Consider the following 18,399-nt stretch of genomic DNA (forward strand, 5'->3'; position numbering starts at 1 on the left):
GAGAGAGAGAGATTTGTGGCTGTCTGCAGGAAATGTGAGCAATCCTCCTGTAGCTGATAAAGATTAAAAAAAAGGTACTACCCCTCCCCCCCACACACACACACCTGTCACCACTCCGTTGTCACCTCACTGCTTAGCTTGCAGGTTGACATTGAAACATTTCAAATGTTGTGTTTCATCTCCTTGTCCTAACTGTCCTGTATTGACCTTTGTGACCTGATTTCAAAAAGGCAGGTCACTAACCATATAACTCGATTATTTACTCGAAAAAAGAGAACAAGCAGATAGCAAGTCTTTAATGCCTTAACGGTTGCTGTTGCCATGGCAATTGTATGATGTATAGGCCTACTTAATATGCTGCGTATTCTACGGTCTACTGAAGTAATTTGCCTCATGACAGAAGCTAATGCAAATTAGTTGTACAACGACGTCAACTAATATTTCTGAACATCATGCAGCCAACGGTTTGGTAAATCATTGGCGCCCTCTAGCGGTCAACCTTGTCCTACACGATTGTGAAGTACGATTGCTTAATTGAATGCCATACAAATAGAAAATATGTCATTACACACACACACAAGCACATGAACAAATGTATGTTTATTTTTTACGATATCCGACATATGTCTTGGACAGTCAGTAACAGCACATGCTATTTACAGAACCACGAGTGTCTTTCTTTCAGGTGCTATGCAGCAGACTTCGACAAGAAGCTCATTACGATGAAATAAGTGAAACAGATTTCACGACTGCTATGAGAAAGCCACAGTTTATAAATAACCATTTGTTCAAATAGTCTGTGTCCTGATTATGTTGTGCCCAATTGACATCAAGGTTCAGGTAAAACAAATGTTTAGGTTCACAGAGCTACAGACTGACAAGGAAATATGTTATTTGATGCCTGCCGTAAACCAACAAGAACTCAATACACCTTCACGTAGCCCTTTCCACAGGGATTAACATGACAGGTATGCAAAATATGGTCGTTTTGATGATATTCTAGTTTGCTATAAAAAAAATCAGCCTATTTATTTTTACTTGGCATTGTATCTAAATGGTTTGATCTTTAAATAGTAATTCATTGCAAAAACTTTTAATTGTAATACAACATGAATGTATTAATGTATGGCGGACGTAGGGACATATATATATAAAAAGAAATCCATTCTTAATTCTCGATATGGTGGCGGTGGAATGGTACGGCACAGTGGCTGCTTAACCCAAACTCTCCAACAGGGGGAGCGCTTGCGCCAATATCAAACGGGGCAAACGGTAAAGACGTATATATATATTTGGTAATGATACACAAAAAAAACACAATATTGATTGTGGAATGTTCAACATGTTAATACAATAACGACAAAACAAGAAATAGTTGAAGCTTCAAATCTGCCATATAAAAATCAGCAGGTCAGTCATAACTGGGATGTGGTAAATACACTGGCCAATAAGATTGGTCTACTTTAAAAATAAATCACAACTAAATATACCACTAGAGCAATCAATTCAACATACTAATAAATATAGTGGATATACAAATATAAGTAAAACCATTTAATTTCCGCACCTTTTGATTGCTAGTGATTTAAGGCATTATCAAAAGTGATGGTTTTAACACAGGCACGATGTGATTATAGCGGGACAGCCATCTTACTTCATTAGCAGAAACAAAGTGTTCTTGTTTAACATGTATCTTATGTTAGATACTTTACGTTTGCGTTAGATAGCTTTGCATTGACCTTCATGTCCACAGTATAGTTATTCAACAAGCCGCCATCTTGGTTCCATCTTCCTTCAGAACGTTTAGAAGCAAGATGGAACCAAGATGGCCGCTAGGCGAATAAGGCATATTTCAAAATCAACAGTAGTCGTACCGCACACACTTCAAGGGACACTTCCATCCTTCTGTCCTTCTAGGAATGCTTCCAATCATAGGGACCCATGCGCTTGACAAAAAATAACATTTGCTGCAATTAATGACGCATGGATTGGACATTGAACATCAGGCACATTGGTCAACGGCGATTTTTAATTCAACTTCAACGGCGTGTCCGTGTCGGGGGGACTAAGAGCTCAAGTTTGAAAAGTTTGTCATTTTGGTTTTTGGGTTTCCTTCTGTGATCGGCCAATCACCTCAGTGAAACTCACAGGTCCCGCCCCCGGGAGTCAGTACAGGCCCCGCCCCTTGGACTCCGTACAGGCCCCGCCCCCGGGGGATCAGTAAGGGTCTATCTTGATCCTCCGATACAAGCAGCAGGTAAACACCATCCCACAGATCTGAAACAGGAAGTGCACGGTTAAGTCGTCACGGCGACGCCACAGACACGGACTCGGGGTGGGTGAAGCACCGGTGGGTGGGGGTTGCATTGACTCTGGTGGAAGCAGGGGGGTAGGGGGTGAACGGGGCTGTTTGCAGAAGGTTGCCATGGAGGAGGAGTGAGCCGGCAGCGTGTGTGCCCGACTGTGTGTACGTATAAAATAAAGAAAAGGCAAGACTTGTTTTTATTGGCCGTTAAAACGCACACAGAGCGTGGCAGCGGAGACGCTCTGTAACACACTCTGCCTTCTCCGCGCAAACCGAAGTGGGCATGTGACTGCACTGTGCGCCTGCGTGCATGCGTACATGCATGTGTGCAGACGCCAGCAAATCAGACCTGAAGGATGAACAGGCGGGGGGGGGGGGTCAGGGAGAGGTCAGAGGAGGAGGAGGAGGAGGAGGAGGAGGAGGAGGAGGAGGAGGAGGAGGAGGAGGAGGGCACATTGAGTGAGGCCGGGTGGGATTCAGATATAAGGACAAGGACTCCCTTTAGCTCGGCTTACGGCCTCTTCCACCCCCTCCTCCTCCACCTCCCGCTCCTTTTCCATCCCCCACCACCCACTCCGGAGATAATTGATATGATGGAGAGGACGTGGGAGAGGGAGGAGGGAGGAGGGAGGGGGGAGGTTTGGGACCAGAGGGCCGATGGCAGAAGAGTGAAGGAGATAATCGTTCACATCGAGGAGCGGCTCCAGACTGATGACAGTGATGGCGAAGAGATAAGAGTGCAGCACCGCCACAAATATCTCATTAAGGTGCCAATTACAACAAAAAATAGCTGGATTCTAAATCACTAATATAGTGGGTGGTGATTCAGAAAACATGTATTTATAAGGCTTCAAGTTGCCTTTACCAGTAGATGTGGAGTGAATGAGTGAGTGAGGGAGTGAGTGAGTGAGTGACATGCAGAGGTGCTCATATGTGCAAACAAAGGAGGCAGCAAGCCAAACTCAAGACATTCGACACATCAAATACCTCAGCCAATGAGAGACAAGCATATGATAGGCACTGTGCTAAACGGTAGCAGTAGCTCTTCACGTACATCAAACAAACAACATGGACATGACACAGACAAGGACAGAAGACACGAAGATCACATGTCCACCATGCCGTCTAACCTTGTCCCCCCCCCACTACAGGGGTGGATAATTCCACAAGGGTAGCATTAGTGCTTATCACAAGCTAGCCAAGTCGTCCTCCTCTTCTTTATACAGTAGATAGAGAAAGCAGGCCGTCAAGAAAGCCCCAACCAGCTATGCCAACACCACAAAAACACAAAGAAATAGGAGACAGAGACATAAGGACACACAGACATAAGGACAGACAGACATAAGGAAACTCTGCAACATGGACCCAAAACTAGACTGCAGACGGAGAACATAAATGATTTTCTTTAAAGCTGCAAAATTGAAATAAGCAGAACAATAATCCATTGGTTTCACTTAAATAGTGTGAGTATTATGCAGACAAGAGCGGAAATATTAACAGGAAGAAGTGAATAATCCAATGCGACTCGATGGAAGACCCTGCTGTCTCATCGTACTTCTCAGGGACTCCGCAGGAAAACCCCAAGAAGCGAAGGGAAGGAGCTCTCCTCTGTTCACAGGCTGGTTTGACAATGTGGCAGTAAAACACCTTCAGCGTATTCAGGAGGAGTACAAAATACTCAACCTTGGGAAGAAGCGACAGCTAAGGAAAGACTTCTATTCTCAGAGGACTCGTCCGTGTCAACGGGCCTATTTCACCTAACAGGCATCTTGGTTCGGTCTTGGTTTGAAACAAGAAGCAATCCGTTCCCCACCCAGCTGGCGTTTAGAACCAAGATGGCCGTTAGTTTAATGCGGTCAATCATTTATCCCGGTGAGAAGCAGTGGTGAGATCTACGGTGAGATACCGTTCATGTGTTCATAATAATTCCAATATTAGCGAAAAATAAGTAGGCACATGAATGTAAGGTACCCTAACCCTAACCCTCATATTAAAAACACATCCAAGCTCCCAGATTCCTCCTGCTGTGATATTATTGGCCGAGACTAAAGGAGCAAGAGGGACGTGCCATTTAGTTCAGTAGACCAGGTAGAAACAAAAAGATTGCAATTGTTACTATTTATTAGTTAAAATAAGTGTTGAATAGCTCCACTTTCCGACAGTCCTCACTGATATAGAGTGTTGCAGTTCCACAACCCGACTAAGATGGCTGCTAGGCAACCAAGCAGTGACACAAGCTCCAGGATTACACGTATTGCTGCATTTTACAGAGGGATCCATAATAAGCCCTAAAAGCTCTGGATCTGTTCAATCAGTCCAAGAGGAGCCTGAGGCAGACAGAATTGAAAAATGACAAAATGGCGTTAATACCCTATACCCAGAGGCCTTCATTGGCTATCTATTTGAAAAAATGGTGCAATACGCGAAGCACAGAAGTATAATTAGAATGATCAGACGAATGGTTCGTTTCATCTCTTGGCAAGGATTGACAGTGAAAGAGGCTTTGTGGGGAGTAGTGATGAGAATTTGCCTTTTTAAAAGAAGCTGATCTTCTCAAACTATGATGCATCAGTATTGAGGATACAAAAATAATTGAGTTATCTACAGTAACACTCGCATAGTTTGTAAGATATTAAATCCACTTTGCATGTTGAATGCACATCGCAAACCAAATGAGTTTGTTTTTTTGTGAGCCGTGTTTCTTTAGATCGGCACAATGTAACTTCTCTACTGCAGCTATTTATTCTACAAAAAAATATCTGACCTAGAAGGTTTCTCAAGTATATAACGTGCCCATACATGAATCATTCCTCCAGGGAATTATTCTTTATAAATGGTTTTACTCTAGTCCAAGTTTAAGAGCTATAACTGTAGCTACACATCAAGAGACTAGAGGGTGCTAATGCGAAAACGTACCTGGTGCAGGTTTGAGACGATGGTGCTATTTATATTGCCCTAACAAACGTTATCTTAGTATCTTTGTTTAGGTTTGACAGGTGTCAATATGGCTAATACCATGAAGGTAGCGTTCCACTGGTGACTCCAACGTCTGGACCTACCTGGAGACAGGCCACGCCTATGCCCACTGCCCCGATGACCAGCAGGTGGTCCGCCAGGAACTGCTCCAGCTTGGTGATGCATCCGCCCTGAGGAAACGAAACAACAGTCAGGAGGCGACAACATGGCCACTGATAGAATGGTAAATGGACTGAATTTATACAGCGCATCTATCCAAAGCGCTTTACAATATTGCCTGAAATTCACCCGTTCATGAACACACACCGACGGCGGAGTCACCCATGCAAGACGACAGCTAGCTCGTCATAACTAGTGAGGGTGAGGGTGAGGCGTCTCGCTCAGCTAGGAGTAGCAGGGGATCGAACTAGCAACCTCGCGGTTACCGGCCAACCCGCTCTACCTCCTGAATATTAGCCTAGTTTCATTTTTTGTTGATGACAATTAATTTAGTTATTCATTTGTAGTCTGAATCTGGGTTTGTCTCCATCTACGGTAACTTTTCATGAACTTTATAAATACTCAAAACGTTTAGTATAAAACGCCTCATTTTATTTTGATCTTGGATCTAAAAGATTGACAGTTAAAACAGGGTAGTGCCACAGATGAGAGGCATAAAGGCAAAGGTCACTTCCCCTTTACGACCTGCATAGACAACAAAAGCGGCCTGCAATTCCCACTGGGCAAACAGCTCTCCCAAAATGAATAAGATATGAGCCTGAGCAGACAACAGCGTATTGTTGTGGGTTCTTAAAATACTCCTAGACTCATCTCGGCGCTTGGCTCAACATCAAAAACAGTCCAGAGATCGTTACGTGGGAACACCGCCAAAACAGAGTTGAGTCATAACTTTCGAGCTTGAATTGGTCTTGAACTGCCTGAGTAGAAGACTGCTGGACAAACAGAACCCAATAACTATAATATAATAGAAATTCTCATACTTTTCCTGAAAGCATAAAGTTGACAAATTAATATAATACTATACTGGCTTCCACCTTTATTAACTTTTTACCTGCACACTTCAGGAAACCTCGTATTGGACTTCTTACCGAGACTACGACTTTGCTAACGTGATATATATTATCCTACTGTATGTGTTTGCCTTCCACCGCACCGCCCAAAATAATGGAAATCATTCCGTGTCCCTCTTCTCCAGTCTACAGCTCTCAGGGGACCAGCACTGACCTCCACCTTGTAGATGTTGGAGGGGTGGTCTCGGAGGCCACAGAGGGGGGTGATGGTCTTGCAGCAGCTGTCTGGAACCAGCCGGTCCTGCGACTGCGACGACTCGATGTACACGCTCTGCTGCCAGTCCCCCGAGTTGTTGCTGCCGCAGCACTTGAACTGCACCGCGACACAAAGAACGACACGCATTAACAATGCATGGAGTGCCCTCTTATAGAGACCTTAAAAGAGGAGCCGTCACACAGCCTGCCACAGCAACCATATGTCGCCAGGAAATGACGATTGACCTTATTTCTCTGGATTTGACTAAATTTTCTGGGCTTACTTTTCTTATATATTTTTTTACATTTTGATGCTTTCTAGAGTTAGATAGATTGGGAGGTTTGGGAGATAGAGTGGAGGACATGCAGCAAAGGACCACGGGCAGGATTCGAACCCGGGTCGCTGCGGTCAGGACTGAGGCTATACGGTACACGCTCTACCCGCTGAGCCACTGGGGCACCACCTTCTGGGATTACTTTTAAGCGAGGGGGGGGGGGGAGCAGGGAAACGTCGTTACCATGACTCAATTGGTCAGCCCGCGGCTAACCAATCAGAACGGCGTGGGGAGGATCACTTACGTCCTGCTGCAGCCGGTCCACGGCCAGGGTGATGGCCTCCGCCCCAGGCTGCTCGTAGTTCTCAGACATGGTCTGGTTCAGGTGCTGCTTCAGCTCATCACTGAGCTGGAGAGGGAGGGAGGGAGGGAGAGAAGAGGAGAGGAGAGGAGGGAGAAAAGAAAGAAAGAAAGAAAGAAAGAAAGAAAGAAAGAAAGAAAGAAAGAAAGAAACAGACAAAGATGGGCAGAGAGACACCAAGAGATATTAACCGATGATAATGCCCTGTTGGAGTGTGACGTAGTTAAATGTATATGTTAGGTGGTGTGTGCTTCACCTCTGGGATACATCACATGCAATATAACAAAGATATTTTGTTTGGCAACAGATAAGTCTCTTCACTGGCCTCACTGATATCGAAACACACAGAGCATAGGAAAAACTGGAGAAGCAAAGAATGACATCAGCTGGCATGTGTGTGGGGGAATAAAAAAATCTATTTGGGAGATAAAAGTGAGGAGCGGCAGTGATGCAAGGCGGAGAAGGCAGGAACCCCCCCGCTCTGATCCTGCTGGGAGCGGAGCGCTGCACGGCAAACCGGAAAGAAGACGCGCCTTTCAAAATGGAGGTTTTGGCCCCGGTGCCCGGAGGGGGTCCCGATCGTTCTATTGATCCTCCGCCGTTCGTTGAACCTTTTCCCGCTATTACAGCGGATCTATTGAGAGTGGGCCCACGTGGAGGAACAATAGAAGCCCTGAAAGGCCTGGGAGGAAGCTGAGAGGATACGAGAACTGACTTTTTGATGCTTCGCAGAAGGTGCCGATTTGACCTGACGGGAGGTATGGAACGTTGTGAGACTCCCCGAAGGCGTCACACCGAACACAGAGCAGAGACCATAAGGCCTCTGAGTCTAGCGTGTTCTGGAGGAGGGAGCACCACGAGGAGAACGACAGAAAGGGAAACGCCATGGTTTAGAAAAAGATTTATTGAAAAGAAACCGAAGAATAAATATCTATAAAATATTATTGATTGACTTTTATCCGCGGGACTGGGTAGCTCATGGAAACTAGGTCTGCTCTGGACACTCGACATTTCCAGAAATGTTTTGCAATTTAATGAATTTGCAACCAGGACTTACTTAACTTACTAAACTAACCAGGAAGAATTAGTTCCCATTGGGAAGCTATGCATGTTTGCCTTCTGTTATTTTCTTAATTGTACAATCTGGTTAATAATTGGCGCTGGACCATCTGGAAGAGGAGCTATGGTGGGTTGAAGTCTAGCCTCTACGGCGCTAGCCTCAACCAGACCTAACCTCATTACTGAATGCTAATCACGTTGCTCCTCCAACGCTAATTACTGAACAAAGAAAACTAAAGGGGAAAATGGCATGGGGAGGCACCGACTAAAAATGAGATCATGGCGTCAGACAGCAGGAGCATGTGACAGGGCTTATTATTTAAAACATCATGCTTACATCATCATGCCTGTACAGGTGGAGCTCATTATCTCAAAATAAGAACTATTGGGCATTATGACTTCTGCAAGAAGAGTGTGTGTTAGTGTGGGTGTGGGCGCGTGTGTGACTCACCCTTTGGTAGTAGACGTAGGCCAGGACGCCAGCAACCAGCTCTATCAAGAAGATCACCAGCAGGCAGGAGAAATACTGGAATGTTGGAGAGAAACGTGGGAAAAATGAGCCGGGAACATAAGACAAAAAAACGCAACATCACCAACTTTTAATTCCATTAGCCACCAGTCACTAGGAGTGTTACATCAGAGCACTTGGCAACTGAAGATATAGTCGCTTTAATCCACCAGGCCCCCTGCAATGGAAACATGTCGCTGCCAGAATGAGCCAGCAAAAATGACTGGCACGCCCACACAACTAACCCATCCCTGCACACTAATTATTATTGCGAATACTTTTACCGCACTCGAGCACGGTATTTCTCCGCTTGCAAAAGCAGTACTATAGTCTGCTTTGAGAAAAATCATTCATTGTGCACGCACATAATGTGAAACACCACGCAACTGACGCCCCTGTATGCGGTCACTTTGCTCTCGTGCTGGCAAAGTGCCTTCCTGCTCACGCTGATACTTTTTTTTCCGCTCGCGCAGGAGATTTCTTTTTTTGCCACACAATGGGTGGGGCATGCCATTGCCAACCCATCCCTAAAATATCAAGCAGCCGAATGATGCACGTGTTCACAGGGTTAACGTACGCAAACTGTCAGACCATGATATCATGGACTAAGCTCTTCTAAGGACTACGTGTTCCAAACGTCCAAACGGTATTGGGCAAAAACGGCCGTTATTTTCGAGCCCCTTCCCTTTGGAAATTTCTAGAGATCCTGTTGAAATTGACTGAGTTCCAATTTTACATTTGTATCATCCCTAAAAGATATAAGCAGCATTCACCAAGACATTATTCAATGCCTTTGTGCCTCGTTTTTACTTATTCAGCAGACTGTAAGCGGTTATGTGTGTGTCTGTTTCCGGTCTGCCACGAATGTAAACAATGGCAATTTAGGCCTTTGGTCTTTGTGATAAGAGCCCTTGATGAAAATGCTATACTGCCACAGTTTACATTCGTGCAAGGAAGTAATTTGGACAAATTATATTGGTTTAGCTGGTTACTAAATAAAGAAGTAGTTATTCACAGATTACTGCACACTTGAGGAATTGTGTCTCAACTGTATGGGATACTTGGATGCCTGAATCAAGGAGAGAAAGACAGACAGAGACAATGACAGAAAGTGAGAGCGAGACAGTGAGAAAGAGACAGACAGTGATAGAGTAACAGAGACAGGAACAGGGAGACTGACAGACACAGAGAAAAGGAGAAAGCGAAAAGAAAGCTCACACACTGGCCGTTTCTTCAAGCCATTGTGAATAGACAAATGCCATTTCATTGACTGAGCAAGACAAAGGAAACAATGACTCAGACAAACCACTGCCACAATCACGGCTAAGAAGGAGAAGCCACGTTTCTCTAAATGGGCCTGACCAAAACACCTCAACTATGGTTGTGCCATCGTCGGAAAATGTGAGAAAATAAGGGCAAGGCCGACCAGAGAGTTGTCTCTAAGGATTGTAAATACTTGACTTTTGATCACAATGGAGTTTCTAACATCGTTTGATCTTCCTCAAACACACTACAGCTTGATGTGGTCAAGGACAAGTTATGTCAATAATGATACAAGCATTCCATTTATATCCCCAGCGTAGAGTAATATGACTACGTATATTCAAAATTAACCTGTTACACAATATCCCGTCAGTACCCGTAACCCGACCACTTTATACACACACACGCGCTCCGTCTCTTCATCAATCTCAGCAGACATCCAATCAACTAATAGAGTCTGAGGTTAATCAAACCATTTTTGTTTACCCTTAAGAGCAAATCAGGACACCATCCACATGCTAGGAGACACACAATGTAACCCGGGCCTCTCCTCCTCTTCACTCCTTGTACCCTCCATCACAGAGCGTGAAAAGAACAAGAGACCGACCTATAAATAGTGCTGCCACACACACACACACACACACACACACACACACACACACACACACACACACACACACACACACACACACACACACACACACACACACACACACACACACACACAGTGCGACGGGGGAATGATGCGACACACCTTGTCCCCCCACCTGTGTGTATAGACAGGGGACGGTGTGTTTGTGTGTTCTCGTGTTGGTTTGAACCACTGAACGCAAGCCGCACTATGCTGCACAGTGAGATTCCGCTGTGTCAAGTAGGGTGGGGAAATACAGCAGTAGATGACAGAAAAACAACAGCATAAATCTGGCCGACACCGAAGGATTTATCACGGCAGACTCAGCAGTGGTATAGAACAGAAACACGTTGACACAACCTTCCCTGTCATTCTGTAATGCGGTTTACAATGCCAAACATGACAATGACTGGAAGCCACTTAGCTAGCCCTCCAAGCAAGCTACGCCTTGACTGATGATAGCCAGAACTTATTTGTCACCGACAATCAAATAAAGCTGTTTGATAGACAACCCAAAAGTAGGCGGCAAGGGGCAATGAAACGTTGTTTTGGTCGTGAGCGTGGTATTGGTCTCTTGTGCCACCCTCACCTTCCAGCTTTTTTCTTGGTAAAGCATCTTTGGATACATAAGCTTAATTTATACTCACGACCTACACACTGCGTCGAATATCCAGCAATGTTTCATAATCATCATCAGGGTCCAAAACACATTTTTTATATTATTTTTCACCTACCACAGTGGGCAACAATCTACAGTGCAACCAACGCATTTAACACAAAACTCTGAACCCCCCCTCACCGTGGACAGGCAGCCCTTCTGCTCCCGGATGACGGCGCAGCACCCCACGAAGCCGGTCACCACCACCAGGCTGCCGGCCAGGATCAGGATGTAGGCCGACACGGCAAAGGTGCTGGAGGACAGGAGGCTCAGGTAGTCGCTCTTCTCCACCAGCGTCCACACGCCCACGGCCAGCACGGCGGCCCCACCCACCTGGGGGACAGAGGGGGGGGGGTTAGACACTGATGTGGGGTCGGGACTCGACACAACCCGAGGGCGAGCCTCATAGGCTCTATGATATAAGACTGATCGATTCCCTTTACTCAGCTTCCCCCTCTGGGATCTACAGCCTTGGTACGTATGACAGACCATAACAACACAGGTTATAAAACATCTGAGAAGAGGTTCACAGGAGAGGAGATGAGACGGACCACCACATCACGTATCTATTTATACTCTGCCGACAATCTATGGTGTTCGGCACCGTTCTCACTTTGGATTCATTGTGCTCGTTGGATAAAGCAGAAGGCTGCAGCGGGTGGGGCAATTGGAATGGAGACTTTGGCACAAAAGTGTTCTTTAGGAAAAGTGTTATTTAGGTTGTTGAAAACACCATTAAGAGGATGGAGCTTATAGAGTGACTCCCATGATACCCACAGGTGAACTAGCGTCCACCCAGTTGATGATATGCTTAAGGTCAAAAACACAGGAAGACATCAGAATAGGTTCAGGGCTCATGTTAGCACTGGCTACGTATAGCCATCAGTCAAGAGACCGAGTTAACGGTTAACTATTAACAGTTGAATAGTTGGGGTTGTTAGGAATACGTTAAGGGCTCTGGAATGCATTCCCAAACGAGAACGCCAGCCAAGGGGGAGCACGTCTGACACAACAGCGTCTCCGTGGCAACAGCAGGGAGACAACCTCTGGACAGAGAGGGCGACGTAGGAGGATGGGGAGACAGATGATAAGACTGGAGGAATGTGAGGAATGAGAGGGGCGAATGGAAGAAACGGCCAACAAGGAAGATGACATGATGATTGGGAAGTCTGTATTAAAATGGGGGGACATTTTGAATTGAGCGAAAGACACACAGTGAACTTCGGGGAAGAGAAGGGAGATACATTGAGATTGTAAAATAAAAATAAAAAGAACCCAGCATATGGTAGATGAATTTCTGTTATTTGTTAGAATTATATTTCTATCATTTTTTGGTTGTTATGCATCCTTCCAGTTCTTTCGCATTTTGTAACTTTTAGTTCAAAAGTTAGAATGTGTTAAAAGTGCTTCATCAAAAAAGAATAACTCACTTACTTGCAAGTAAACACAGGGTCTGCACAGACATAGATAAATGTGTATCAAGGGAAGTGACTAACACTCACACTTTCCCTAACACTCACACTTTCCCTATCATGTAAGAAGAAAACATAGATCTATGAAAAGCACAAGGGAAGCACTGTAGCAGAGAGCGTGGGAGAGACGGGAGAGAGGGAGAGAAGACGAGGAGAGACAGCAACAGACCCAGAGCTCATCGGAGAGGAGGGGGAGACGAGGCGGGAGGAATGCGTTAGAAACAACAGGCCAAAGAGCAAACCGGGGGGGTGGCGGTTATTAGCGCCGCCGCCACGGCCACGCCGCTGGCTCCGCTACAGAACAATGGCGGGCGTGGCCCAGCCGGCGTCTGTTCCCCTCGTCAGTGTCACCGCCGGGCACGGAGGAAATGCCTCGTTCGCTCCTCTCCGTGTTGACCCCGTCCAAACCCCACCCCCCAGCCCTCTTTGTCTTTGAGTTTCCTACAGATGCCACTTTGTTAAAAAAAAAAAAGTTGCTGTAAGCAGGATTTAAGAGCCATTGTGTGAGTTTCATTTGTTATCAATGCCAGAGTCATCCGTCAGCTATAGGGAGTGAAAATGCGTGGTGAGAATATCTGTTACAGGTTGAATACTCCTGCCTCCGTTCTGACCAATCAGGGCACCTCTTTCGTGATTGGTCCAGAGACGTAGTGAGGGCATGAGCAGAGGGGACTAGATTTTGTCTAGTTTTTAAATCTAGCTCTCTTCCGCTCTCTCTCTTTACACCACTTCAATCCTTCCTACTGCACCTTGAAGTTGGTTCTGCTCTTGGCAAACCCCATTTACACAAGACATTACTATTTTAAACAATAGTACTAGCCTATACTGTTGAAAGCCTCAGGCAATAGCAGGGGTTCAGTGAGGAGGTTTGGTCCTTCAAATGTTACCTGATAGGCAGCTGGGCTAAAGAGTATACTAGGAAGTACAGGTTGTCACACATGTGACTGCTGTGTCTGCTGCCACCAAGAAGGAGTTACTATTACTCGATTGGAAGTTGCCAACAAAAACAGTGTTTTAACAATAGCAAATAATTCACCAAGAGTGGCTTCAAACATCTGTGCCTCCCTGACATTAGCACAAAGCCCCAATTCCCTAGTTGCTTTAAACACTGTTTTCAAGCTGATTGAAAAAAAAAGGAAACAACATGAGCACTTTCAGGATGAGACGGGAACAATGGAGATAATGAGGGGTTCAGTGGTTGGCAGGACCGTGGCAAATGTGACTTTTCTTCAAAAGAAAAAAAAAGGCTCACAGTTAACGGCAAACATCGGGTTGTGTGCATAAGAGCACAGCCTGCTCCCTCTTCGTTTCCTGTCTAAACACATGTTTGGTTTCATTTGCTTTACACCGTTGCCCCGCTGTTCCTACCTCACAGGGTGGTAACCAGTAAGCAGAGAACCTGGGGTGTCTCATGGGAGCAAAACATAAACGGTAGACACCTCTGAGAAATTAATAGTTTGCTCCTGTAAGTAAAAGTGCAAAACAAAGCAGTTCTGCTTTCCGACTAAACCAAATTCAAAAAAATTGAAGTCAAACTTTAGACAGAACAGAACACGCATTTATTAGTTGTTGGAGTTTCAAAGCCAGCCCAAACATCGTCTCTTCACCCGTGCATGAAGGCCCAGTAGCGAGTGAGCAAGCACAGTTTTAATGGACGGCTGCACTATCAAACATTAAAACTAGCAGCGTGTTGCCAGGGCGTGGGGGTTTTGGTACAGAACTCCCTGCGTATGCAGCAAGGGCTCTAAATAATCTATGAGTCACTTTGGGCCAAGTCCATTACATTCGGCCCATTCTGGCGCAGACTCAGCAGCCGGCTGCCTTCTTCAGGACACCTCCCTATTGCCGCCGCCACCGCCACCACCACCACCACCACCAAGGCCATGGAGAATGAGTCTGGAGCTCTAATACCATCATGCAATGTTTAAGTTCCACCTACACAATGCAGCCTCTTCGCTGCCCTTTTGCTCAACATGTGATGCCCCCGCCTCTTTCTCCCACATACCAAATTGATTCGAGAGGAAAGACCATCCCGGTTTTGATCGAGCCGTAGGTGGAGGGTCTTCAGACTATTTATGTTTCTACAATAGTGAGGCGACGGGGATTTGGTTATAGGTAACTAGATCCTACGTTTAACGGCTGGGTGCAGTGCTAAAGTTACAAAGTGGTTGTTGCACTTTGATTCTCTTGTAACCGTACGTTTAGACAAGATTGGCAATTTCAGAAATGTTCTCATGAACTAGATAAAACTAAAACAGCAATTATCCATCAACAATGACGCATTAATTACATAAACATGCCAAAGCCGAGGTTTTAACCTAAACCACTACTTGGTGTTTTTTCTTTTCCTCAAGGTCGACTCACCCAGAACAGGAAGTTGAAGACAAAGAGCAGATACTTCAAACACACGGTGAGCCAGTCCCCCTGGTCGTCCTTAAACGCCGTCGACATCCTCCTTCCTCACACTTCTGCTTCTGGAATCACACAAAGTAAAACATCCTGTGGGGTTTTTACATTTACATTTACATTTACATTTAGGGCATTTAGCAGACGCTTTTATCCAAAGCGACTTACAATAAGTGCATTTGTTACAATAAGTACATTTGTCATAAGAAGTGAAGAAGTTTTTACAGGCAGATTTAAATGTCCCAGTATTACATATAGAACAGACGTATTTTTCTACTTGAAACGTGATAAAGTGTGTGTGTCTTATAATAGTTCTTCAATTCACGTTCATAAAATACCCTACCTGAACATTGTTCAACGTCTAAGTGTTTACTAGTGTGCAATTATACAGGTTCAACAAGCCTATCATTCGGGAATTAAGTTAGTAAATTCAAATGGAATGAAATACAGCAAGCATGTCTATCTCAGGAATTATGAGTGATTCAAAAGTTGTTATTTGGAAAGTGAACAGCTGTAATTTTCTGGTAATATCTTACTGACAGCCTGGAGTAATGACCACCCAGATTAGCCATGGGTTGGGATTGTTACGGATAAATGATGGATCCTCATTACATGCCATGTGTTGATAACTTTAATTGTGATATCTGTTTGTGTGTTAGTTCATAGCAGTGGGAGGATTAGTGAAGCGGGACCAGGCATATGTGAATGACCTGGGGCCAAACATATCAGATCATTAATGTTTATCATAATACATGCAACGTAGGGCCCGGGATTTGGGCATTCACGACTTTTGCGTCGGGGTTTTAAATGTAACGTTATCATTTCGTGACAAAATCACTAATTAGAAGAAAAAAAATCGGTGTTTTCCATGGAAAAGGGGCAAATGCATGCATAAAAATGATTGGTCCTTTTTCCGGGTCAAGACTATCTTATCGGCTGCGATGTCGGCTTCTTCCCCAGGGAATGACGTGGAGACTGTACCAACTCGCACTCCTGCGGACTTTGGCCCAAATATATCGCACTTACTATCGCGAATGAACGTCCAATCTTTACAGATTAAAATACGTTTTCACTTGTGTGGCTGTTCACGGGACAAGGAAGGACTACATCCCGGACAGGCGATATCTGCACCTGCATTGTTGTTGCGCACTACAAAGTTGGCGAATAGCGTGCGGTCGCAAAGATCCCGTGGACGAATTACGATTTGCCCTTTATTAAAACAACTACTCACCAGGACGAACCACTTGATGATCAATCCCTCTCCAAATCAATGCACCGTCCACACTGCGGAAGGGACACTGTGTGTTCAGCTTGTTGCTTATAGTCTCAGCAGCAGGTTCCCTCGGAGCGTGTGTGACGGTAGTCGGACTTTAGGAAAGGGGCCAGTGTGGGCCGCGGGCGAGCAGGAAATGAAGCGAGCAGATAACCCGCCCCCAACTCTTTGAGTGAATGAACACACGCTGCAAACCACTGGTTAATATGTAACTAAAACCACCACATGGCTTCATGCTCAGCGGGCACGAGTGCAGCATTCCTAGTAGGGTTTAACGTAAGCAATGCAATGTCAAATACTAAAAAGTCAATTGTTTAGATAAAGGAAATGCATGAAGAAGAAAATACATTGTGAACATAGGACTGTGTGTCTGCATTACTAAAAAAAATCAAAATCAAAAAACGACCATAGCTACCACCAGCTTTCTTGTTGTTGGAAGGGAATCCAAGTAATCAACTTAAGTAAACACAGGAGACAATAAATCTGCCCCCTTCGTTCTCATTATGTAAAGTACCCCCATGATGTATTGAACTGCTGACCTCGGACCCCAAGAAGACAGTATTGTTTTTTGCTTCAGAAGGACAAGGAGAAGATCTCTCTCGCTAGGACTTCCTGGCTTTATTGACTGGTTTATTATTAAGTTATCCAGCTTAAGTTCTGAAAACCGGGCTGAGTTGAATGCTTCTATGAATATAAATCACATTCACTTTCAGTGACTAGGCCTGTGTCTTCACCTTGGAAATGTTAAGAGAGGACACTAGATTTAAAAGAAAAAGGACAAAACATCAAGTCACAAATCAAAATTGAACGAAATCCTGCTGCTGATAGGCTGGATCAGCCCTGGCCTTTCCATCTGTCCTCTGTGATGACTATTGCTCAATCACAGCCAGATTCCCCATTTCACAAACCCGGCCGTTGTTTTTGTATTCCTCCATTCCTGCGGTAATTTCATAAGCCAGCAGGCCAGGAGCAGGACCCAACAGTCTGTCCACCAAAACAACATTAGTTGGCAATTGAGGCCATCTATCACGTCCCATTCACACAGAGAACAAATGGCAGTGAATGAAGAGCAGGCAAGACGATGACATTGGAACAAAACTTAAAGGTGTCATTGCATCGTTTTTTCGTGAATTTTGCGGTGGTCACTAGTAGCAATGGATGCCCTGTGAGTCGGTTTTGGTGAAAAAAAATGCTGTGGTGCTCCTGCTTCACTCTGTTCTACATTTACATTTAGGGCATTTACATTTAGAGCATTTAGCAGACGCTTTTATCCAAAGCGACTTACAATAAGTGCATTTGTTACAATAAGTACCTTTGTCATAAGAAGTGAAACAATATATCGCTGTCGGTACAGTAAAGATGTTCATAGAACCAAGTGCAAGTATTACAATCGCTAGGCTAACCCATTTCCCGTGTAAAGCAAAGATAGCAGCTTCTGTAGATGCTACACAATTAAGTACCTTGAATTGTATGTTCTAGTGTTCTAGTATGTTCTAGTGTGGTGGAGGAGGTGGGCGGGGAGGAACGACAGGATTTTTGCTCTTACTCATGAATATTCATGACATGCAAATATCTCGCCTGTGATTGGCTAACAGCACTGTCCGTCATAGTAATAAAACCAATTAAACTTCCAGAGAGACTCAGAGAAAGGGAGAAGGAGAGAGAGAGACACAGAGTGAGAGAGAGAGAGAGAGAGAGAGAGAGAGACACACACACAAACACACACACAAAGAGAGATGGGGAAAGGAAAGAGAGAGAGAGAGAGAGAGAGAGAGAGAGAGAGAGAGAGGGAGGGAGAACGAGAGAGACACACACAGAGAGGGAGATGGAGAGAGAGAGAGAGACACACACACACACACAGAGACACAGAGAGAGGGAAAAGGAGAGAGAGACAGAGAGAGAGAGACAGACAGAGAGATTTCTTGGCCAAGAAAGAAGAGTTGAGGA

The 18,399-nt window shown here is 45.0% G+C and overlaps 1 protein-coding gene across 2 annotated transcripts; it reads right to left on the reverse strand.

Annotated features, from left to right (window-relative positions):
* Nucleotides 1–615: 615 nt before the first annotated feature.
* On the reverse strand, nt 616–16,548 carry tspan11 (tetraspanin 11). Of its 2 annotated transcripts, none has more exons than XM_079755560.1 (8): nt 16,411–16,548; nt 15,138–15,247; nt 11,443–11,634; nt 8,693–8,767; nt 7,126–7,230; nt 6,506–6,664; nt 5,365–5,451; nt 616–2,277 (listed from the first exon to the last, which is right to left on the reverse strand). In XM_079755560.1, the coding sequence occupies exons 2-8, from the start codon at nt 15,222–15,224 to the stop codon at nt 2,218–2,220; spliced, it is 765 nt and encodes a 254-aa protein (XP_079611686.1). In that variant the 5' UTR covers nt 15,225–15,247; nt 16,411–16,548; the 3' UTR covers nt 616–2,217. The 2 variants fall into 2 exon arrangements, with proteins under 2 accessions (XP_079611686.1, XP_079611687.1); XM_079755561.1 differs by having other exon boundaries at nt 15,138–15,241; nt 16,411–16,542.
* Nucleotides 16,549–18,399: the final 1,851 nt, after the last annotated feature.

This window comes from Pollachius pollachius (genome assembly GCF_949987615.1).
Source record: "Pollachius pollachius genome assembly, chromosome: 18".
Lineage (NCBI taxonomy): Eukaryota > Metazoa > Chordata > Actinopteri > Gadiformes > Gadidae > Pollachius > Pollachius pollachius.

Coding starts and splice junctions, on each gene's coding strand:
- tspan11 (XM_079755560.1), bottom strand. CDS start 15,224: ATGTCGACGGCGTTTAAGGACGACCAGGGGGACTGGCTCACCGTGTGT. Junction 11,635..15,137: donor TCTTCAACTTCCTGTTCTGG/GTGAGTCGACCT, acceptor TCTGTCCCCCAG/GTGGGTGGGGCCGCCGTGCT. Junction 7,231..8,692: donor CCTACGTCTACTACCAAAGG/GTGAGTCACACA, acceptor CTCCCTCTCCAG/CTCAGTGATGAGCTGAAGCA.